Source organism: Xyrauchen texanus, chromosome 7 (assembly GCF_025860055.1).
Source record: "Xyrauchen texanus isolate HMW12.3.18 chromosome 7, RBS_HiC_50CHRs, whole genome shotgun sequence".
Taxonomy (NCBI): domain Eukaryota; kingdom Metazoa; phylum Chordata; class Actinopteri; order Cypriniformes; family Catostomidae; genus Xyrauchen; species Xyrauchen texanus.
In genome coordinates this window covers 51,159,142-51,168,193 of record NC_068282.1, presented here as the reverse complement: position 1 = coordinate 51,168,193, position 9,052 = coordinate 51,159,142, and the positions used below count along the sequence as shown (strand labels likewise).

At 37.5% G+C, this 9,052-nt stretch overlaps 2 protein-coding genes and 1 long non-coding RNA gene across 7 annotated transcripts in view; 2 read left to right on the top strand and 1 right to left on the bottom strand.

Moving 5' to 3' along the window:
- Window positions 1-2,620, top strand: part of LOC127646139 (meiosis regulator and mRNA stability factor 1) — a 14,097-nt gene extending 11,477 nt beyond the window's left edge. The window contains exons 19-24 of the mRNA XM_052129590.1: window positions 7-111; window positions 1,174-1,245; window positions 1,365-1,523; window positions 1,738-1,863; window positions 2,075-2,150; window positions 2,297-2,620. Coding sequence (XP_051985550.1) covers window positions 7-111; window positions 1,174-1,245; window positions 1,365-1,523; window positions 1,738-1,863; window positions 2,075-2,150; window positions 2,297-2,322 — 564 coding nt within the window. The 3' untranslated portion in view covers window positions 2,323-2,620. The remainder of the gene's footprint in view (window positions 1-6; window positions 112-1,173; window positions 1,246-1,364; window positions 1,524-1,737; window positions 1,864-2,074; window positions 2,151-2,296) is intronic.
- Window positions 2,621-2,914: 294 nt separating this feature from the next.
- On the top strand, window positions 2,915-9,052 carry cdkn2d (cyclin-dependent kinase inhibitor 2D (p19, inhibits CDK4)). The gene is made up of 3 exons (XM_052130640.1): window positions 2,915-3,040; window positions 3,238-3,381; window positions 8,205-9,052. Exons 2-3 carry the CDS (start codon window positions 3,241-3,243, stop codon window positions 8,559-8,561), a joined length of 498 nt encoding a protein of 165 aa, XP_051986600.1. The 5' UTR covers window positions 2,915-3,040; window positions 3,238-3,240; the 3' UTR covers window positions 8,562-9,052.
- On the bottom strand, window positions 3,598-6,410 carry LOC127646774 (uncharacterized). 5 transcript variants are annotated; one of them, XR_007970964.1, is made up of 3 exons: window positions 6,056-6,410; window positions 4,924-4,960; window positions 3,598-3,621 (listed from the first exon to the last, which is right to left on the bottom strand). It is a non-coding gene; the product is annotated as an uncharacterized LOC127646774 (long non-coding RNA). The 5 variants fall into 5 exon arrangements; XR_007970963.1 differs by lacking the exon at window positions 3,598-3,621 and adding an exon at window positions 3,978-4,001; XR_007970962.1 differs by lacking the exon at window positions 3,598-3,621 and adding an exon at window positions 4,017-4,040.

The following is a 9,052-nucleotide window of genomic DNA, read 5'->3' as shown; positions in this document are numbered from 1 at the left end:
GTGAAGTTTCATCAGTGTGTTCGCTTGTCACGCTTTGAAAGTGACCGAACGATTTCCTTCATTCCACCTGACGGAGATTCTGAACTCATGTCATACCGCATCAACACACACGTAAGACACCTGGGCCCAACACAACACACACCTGCACACAGCAGCCCATCATCCGCTAATACGTTTCGTTGTTAAATAATTAAAATGGTAGAAACTCTAGGAAGCTTTTAGGGTACACCATTGCAGGCAACAAATATTATATATTTATATATATTTTCTTATTCATAAATTGGCCTTGAAAAATCAAACAATTCAACTTTTGCTGTTATTGTATCTGTTCAGTTTTAAGGCTGCCGTATCATTACACCTGGTCAAGGTACTTCATGCTAAACTGTACATGGTATTAATCCAGCAGTAATTCACCTCCCCAGAATTTGTACCCTGAAAGGTGGAGAATAGAGTGTAACAGTGACCACCCACTTTTTCAGTCGTCTGGCTTTCGGAAGTATTTTCCCCATTAATTTCTTCAATTTACTAAAGGATAAAATCCTTCATAAAAAAAGTTGTGCATCATGAACCAAACTAACCAGCTCCGAGGAGAATCGCAACATCATGAACTTTGTTTTGAGGCAAAATAGTATTTGAAAATTGGACATAAAGACAAAGATACAAGACTGTGTACTTTCCATCTTTCACAAGGGCATGGACTACAATCCCATGAAGCATTGCATATGATGTCATTGAAAAAATAATGGGAATATATATTAAAGTATTGATTTTAAGTTGTTAATTATGAGTGTTGAAACAATATATCTTACATTTATTGCAAAATGTCCTTATAAGTACAAATATATAAGTAGTTTCAGGTTGAAGTGAGACCGACTCGATTACGTAATTCACAATGCATCATGGGAGCGCGGACGTTTTGTAGGTTTCGTAGCTCATGATAGGTCTGTATTTAATGGTTTATAATTAACTTTGAAAATCAATTTGTCTATGGGATAAATGAATGGGATTTTTACTACTGAAACTAGACTGTTGCACTCTGTTGTATTACGAACTCTTCCATGTAGTATTTAAGGTATCATTAATGGAAAGAGACTGTACAATGTGAAGTGTACTTCAAATTATTGCTCACATCTGTTGTGTATAACTATTGCAGATTTCTCTATTAATCTGCAGGTGAAGCCGCTCATTTGGATCGAGTCTGTTATCGAGAAGTTCTCTCACAGTCGAGTGGAGATCATGGTGAAGGTGTCAGCACACACTCATGTTCACCATTTCACCACACTGGAGACACTATAAGCCTAAATGTATAGCACCATTAGATAAATATTTTACAACTGTTCTAAATCTGTCTTTCTCTCTTCCAGGCTAAAGGGCAGTTTAAAAAGCAGTCTGTAGCTAATAATGTTGAGGTTCGTGTTCCTGTGCCGAGTGACGCAGACTCTCCAAAGTTTAAAACTAGCACAGGTCACGCTAAATACGTTCCTGAGAAGAATATGGTGGTGTGGAGTATTAAATCATTCCCGGTAAGCAACCAATGATAGATGTGCAGTAATGCTTCAAAATTGTTCGTTTTAATATTTAATGAAGACAGTTTTCAATTTATTTTGGCCTTTAATAGTCGTTGATCTTTGTTCATGATCTTTGTTTGCATTTTAAAACAGCTCTTCTGTTAACTTTCATCATGTACTCTTCACGTGTGTTTATGGCATGTGATCTTGAGTCATTTGATCTGTATAGGGTGGAAAAGAGTTTCTGATGCGAGCTCACTTTTGCCTGCCGAGTGTGGAAAATGATGAAAAGGAGGGAAAACCTCCGATCACAGTGAAGTTTGAGATCCCATATTTCACTGTGTCGGGTATACAGGTGTGTGTGTGTGTGTGTGTGTGTGCGTACTTTTGCATGTACATTTGCATGTGAGTGATCCCATTTGCCATCTCTGGGTTTACTGTCAGTGTCTTAGTGCTAGATTTGTTCTCATCCTGTTTAAGATCAAATGTAAGAGGTTATGATCAGTTATGCCACTATAGTTTATCAGTCAGTAAAAGTAATTTGGTTATTATTTCTCATTTGTAAGGTACGATACATGAAGATTATTGAGAAGAGTGGCTATCAGGCACTACCGTGGGTGCGCTACATCACTCAAAGTGGAGGTGAGCAGTTTGTTTTGCTTATTTTTAAAGTTGTTTTAACAAGATCTGCACTGCAGTAATGCAAGCTCTTGGGGGATTATGTTTGGTATATAGATGTATTAAGACAATTATATTTAATTGGCATTTGCATTTGTCTATACTTTCAGATTATCAACTGAGGACAAACAGCTAATGAGTGCTGCAGTGTTTCGGCCTTGCATATACACTTAAGGGACTGACAGTTGCACATGTGTTTTGACAAATTTATGTGATATGCCTATAGATTTTATTGTCTGTCAAAAAGATTTTCTTTTTAAGGAAAACAAGATTACTGTGTAAATTGTTGATGCTGAATGTAAACAAACCAACCATTTCAGTCATAATGAATGTGCACCAAATTGTTCAATGTCAATCATTTTTGTTCATCCTAATATTGCAATAAATAAAATGTTTTTGTGGGTATTTCCCAGACTTTACTGTGAGTTATTCCAAAATGTGGTATTTATGACTGATGACGTGTTATTGCCGGTATTTTATGTACAATCGCGCTCTTTTCCGCGTTGACTGACACTCAGAAACTGAGTGAACGAAACAGTTTATAAATAAACCTTCTCAAATCGCCCGCCTTCTGCGCTCTGCATTCTCATTGGTCACTGGGGCAGTTACCACGGCGACAGTGTAGCAACCCCTATCTGCACTCCGCCTTTTTTAACCAATTATGGGAGCCGTGTTGGCGTGTGTGGACTCTGATTGGTGGACGTGAACACGTCATGCAACGCTGTTATCGATCTAGCGCGCAATGTTGAGGCGCAACGGCGTATATTTATAAATGATTGTTTTGACGTGTTTGTGTAAAAAGATAAACAACCAACGACCATTCGCACATAAATACCGGCGAGGAGAGACACACGGTAAGAGCACGCAGATTTCAACCGTTTTAAATGTTATTATTATATGTTGACGTTTCTGTCGGTGTTACTGAATCAGATTCCCGTTTATGTTCCGCATTAGTGGGTTCTGCTGTAATCGCATGTGATCTACCATGTCATGTTTCAGGTGAATGATGTTATAATCGCATGTGATCGATAATGTTTCGTGTGTTTATCAGGTGATGGTTCTTGACGGGTTCGGCTCCGGTAAAAGTCTCAGCTCGGCGGCGGCGCAGGGGAATGTCGCGGCGGTTCGGCGGATTCTGCAGGATCACCGGGTCGAACCGGACATCCTCAATGAGTTCGGCAAAACCGCACTGCAGGTAAAACACCGACTTTTCACTTTAAAATATATATTAGACAATCTGCTGTTATGTTTCACTTTCTTTTTCACTGTCGAGATTAAAGTGAACAGACCTGTTCTTAACCGATGACGTCATTATCACTGTTATTTACATTTACACATACATTACACACACACACCTAAAGCATCATTTACACATACATTACACACACACACACACCTAAAGCATAATTTACACATACATTACACACACACACACCTAAAGCATCATTTACACATAATTACACACACACACACCTAAAGCATCATTTACACATACATTACACACACACACACACCTAAAGCATAATTTACACATACATTACACACACACACACCTAAAGCATCATTTACACATACATTACACACACGCACCTAAAGCATCATTTACACATACATTACACACACACACCTAAAGCATCATTTACACATACATTACACACACGCACCTGAAGTATCATTTACACATACATTACACACACGCACCTAAAGCATAATTTACATATACATTACACACACACACCTAAAGCATCATTTACACATAATTACACACACACACACCTAAAGCATCATTTACACATACATTACACACACACACACCTAAAGCATAATTTACACATACATTACACACACACACACCTAAAGCATAATTTACACATACATTACACACACACACACCTAAAGCATCATTTACACATACATTACACACACGCACCTAAAGCATCATTTACACATACATTACTCACACGCACCTAAAGCATCATTTACACATACATTACTCACACGCACCTAAAGCATCATTTACACATACATTACACACACACACACACACACACACACACACCTAAAGCATCATTTACACATACATTACACACACGCACCTGAAGTATCATTTACACATACATTACACACACGCACCTAAAGCATCATTTACACATACATTACACACACACACCTGAAGTATCATTTACACATACATTACACACACGCACCTAAAGCATCATTTACACATACATTACACACACACACACCTAAAGCATAATTTACACATACATTACACACACACACACCTAAAGCATAATTTACACATACATTACACACACACACACCTAAAGCATCATTTACACATACATTACACACACGCACCTAAAGCATCATTTACACATACATTACACACACACACCTGAAGTATCATTTACACATACATTACACACACGCACCTAAAGCATAATTTACACATACATTACACACACACACACCTAAAGCATCATTTACACATACATTACACACACGCACCTAAAGCATAATTTACACATACATTACACACACACACACCTAAAGCATCATTTACACATACATTACACACACACACCTAAAGCATAATTTACACATACATTACACACACACACACCTAAAGCATCATTTACACATACATTACACACACGCACCTAAAGCATCATTTACACATACATTACTCACACGCACCTAAAGCATCATTTACACATACATTACACACACACACCTAAAGCATCATTTACACATACATTACACACACGAACCTAAAGCATCATTTACATATACATTACACACACACACCTAAAGCATCATTTACACATACATTACACACACACCTAAAGCATCATTTACACATACATTACACACACACACCTAAAGCATCATTTACACATACATTACACACACACACACACACAAACCTAAAGCATCATTTACACATACATTACACACACACACCTAAAGCATCATTTACACATACATTACACACACACACACACACAAACCTAAAGCATCATTTACACATACATTACACACACACACACACCTAAAGCATCATTTACATATACATTACACACACACACCTAAAGCATAATTTACACATACATTACACACACGAACCTAAAGCATCATTTACATATACATTACACACACACACCTAAAGCATCATTTACACATACATTACACACACACCTAAAGCATCATTTACACATACATTACACACACACCTAAAGCATCATTTACACATACATTACACACACACACACACACAAACCTAAAGCATCATTTACACATACATTACACACACACACCTAAAGCATCATTTACACATACATTACACACACACACACACACACACACACACACACACACACACCTAAAGCATCATTTACACATACATTACACACACACACACACACACACACACACCTAAAGCATCATTTACATATACATTACACACACACACCTAAAGCATCATTTACACATACATTACACACACACACACACACACACACACACACACCTAAAGCATCATTTACACATACATTACACACACACACACCTAAAGCATCATTTACACATACATTACACACACACACCTAAAGCATCATTTACACATACATTACACACACGCACCTAAAGCATCATTTACACATACATTACACACACGCACCTGAAGTATCATTTACACATACATTACACACACGCACCTGAAGTATCATTTACACATACATTACACACACACACCTAAAGCATCATTTACACATACATTACACACACACACCTAAAGCATAATTTACACATACATTACACACACACACCTAAAGCATCATTTACACATACATTACACACACACACACCTAAAGCATCATTTACACATACATTACACACACACACCTAAAGCATCATTTACACATACATTACTCACACGCACATAAAGCATCATTTACACATACATTACACACACACACCTAAAGCATAATTTACACATACATTACACACACACACCTAAAGCATCATTTACACATACATTACACACACACACCTAAAGCATCATTTACACATACATTACACACACACACCTAAAGCATCATTTACACATACATTACTCACACGCACATAAAGCATCATTTACACATACATTACACACACACCTAAAGCATCATTTACACGTACATTACACACACACACCTAAAGCATCATTTACACGTACATTACACACACACACCTAAAGCATCATTTACACATACATTACACACACGCACCTGAAGTATCATTTACACATACATTACACACACACACCTAAAGCATCATTTACACATACATTACACACACACACCTAAAGCATCATTTACACATACATTACACACACACACACCTAAAGCATCATTTACACATACATTACACACACGCACCTGAAGTATCATTTACACATACATTACACACACACACCTAAAGCATCATTTACACATACATTACACACACACACCTAAAGCATCATTTACACGTACATTACACACACACACCTAAAGCATCATTTACACATACATTACACACACGCACCTGAAGTATCATTTACACATACATTACACACACACACCTAAAGCATCATTTACACATACATTACACACACACACCTAAAGCATCATTTACACATACATTACACACACACACACACACACAAACACCTAAAGCATCATTTACACATACATTACACACACACACACACACCTAAAGTATCATTTACACATACATTACACACACACACACACCTAAAGTATCATTTACACATACATTACACACACACACACACCTAAAGCATCATTTACACATACATTACACACACACACACACCTAAAGTATCATTTACACATACATTACACACACACACCTGAAGTATCATTTACACATACATTACACACACACACCTAAAGCATCATTTACACATACATTACACACACACACACACCTAAAGCATAATTTACACATACATTACACACACACACCTAAAGCATCATTTACACATACATTACACACACACACCTAAAGCATCATTTACACATACATTACACACACACACCTAAAGCATCATTTACACATACATTACACACACACACCTAAAGCATCATTTACACATACATTACACACACACACCTGAAGTATCATTTACACATACATTACACACACACACCTAAAGCATCATTTACACATACATTACACACACACCTAAAGCATCATTTACACATACATTACACACACGCACCTAAAGCATCATTTACACATACATTACACACACGCACCTGAAGTATCATTTACACATACATTACACACACGCACCTGAAGTATCATTTACACATACATTACACACACACCTAAAGCATAATTTACACATACATTACACACACACACCTAAAGCATCATTTACACATACATTACACACACACCTAAAGTATAATTTACACATACATTACACACACACACCTAAAGCATCATTTACACATACATTACACACACACACCTAAAGCATCATTTACACATACATTACACACACACACCTAAAGCATCATTTACACATACATTACACACACACACCTAAAGTATCATTTACACATACATTACACACACACACCTAAAGCATCATTTACATATACATTACACACACACACCTAAAGCATCATTTACACATACATTACACACACGCACCTAAAGCATAATTTACACATACATTACACACACACCTAAAGCATCATTTACACATACATTACACACACACCTAAAGCATCATTTACACATACATTACACACACACCTAAAGCATCATTTACACATACATTACGCACACACACCTAAAGCATCATTTACACATACATTACACACACACACCTAAAGCATCATTTACACATACATTACGCACACACACACCCTGGATACAATTTTTATTCTGTTGTATATTGTACATTGAATGTTGTAATGTGTACATGTCTCCGTAACCTCACATGTGGTCCTGTAGGTCATGATGATGGGCTGCACCAGTGTTGCGTGTGTGTTGCTGGAACACGGTGCTGACCCAAACGTCCAGGACCGCTGTGGAGTGACCCCAGCACACGATGCAGCACGCACGGGTTTCCTGGACACACTTCGAGCTCTGGTGGATTATGGCGCTTCTGTCAATGTCCCTGACCACAGCGGAGCCTTGCCCATTCACATCGCCATACGTGAAGGTCACTGGGACGTAGTGGAGTACCTGGCCCATCGGTCAAACCTGGGGCACCAGGACATCAGAGGAGCCAACGCGCTGGACATGGCCCGGGCGGCGAGCGCTCCAGAGATGGTTGAACTTCTAGAGCGTCTGATGGAAACCAGTTAAGAATGAAAGAACTTTACGGTTCCATTCGTTGTGTGGGAGCTCTCAGCACTCAATCGTAGGTTGTAAATTAAATGAATATGTTAAAATAAATGTTTGATAGTTGAAATCAAAATATTAGTAGTAAAATGTAGCAGCAGTTTTGCACAGAGTAAACCACTCTCCGTCGGTCATGTGGGGTTTTGCCAGGCACAAATGTAAATAGCTCTTTTTTTGTTGATGTTTGTTGGTATATTTCAACATGTCTGTGCAGAAACTTGAACTGTTAACATTTTTATTCTCATGAAATTATTCCCTGCCACCCGTGGCACAACATGCACTGATGAACTTGTAGAATTTTGGCTTTGTGTGTAAGTATGTTTGAAGTGTTTTGTTGTTGATTAACATCTGTAAATAACATTTTATGAATTTATTTGGCTTATTTATTGAAGATTTGTATATTAACATTAATGTTTACTGTGAAATTTCAAATGTTATTTATTAAGGTGTTTTAA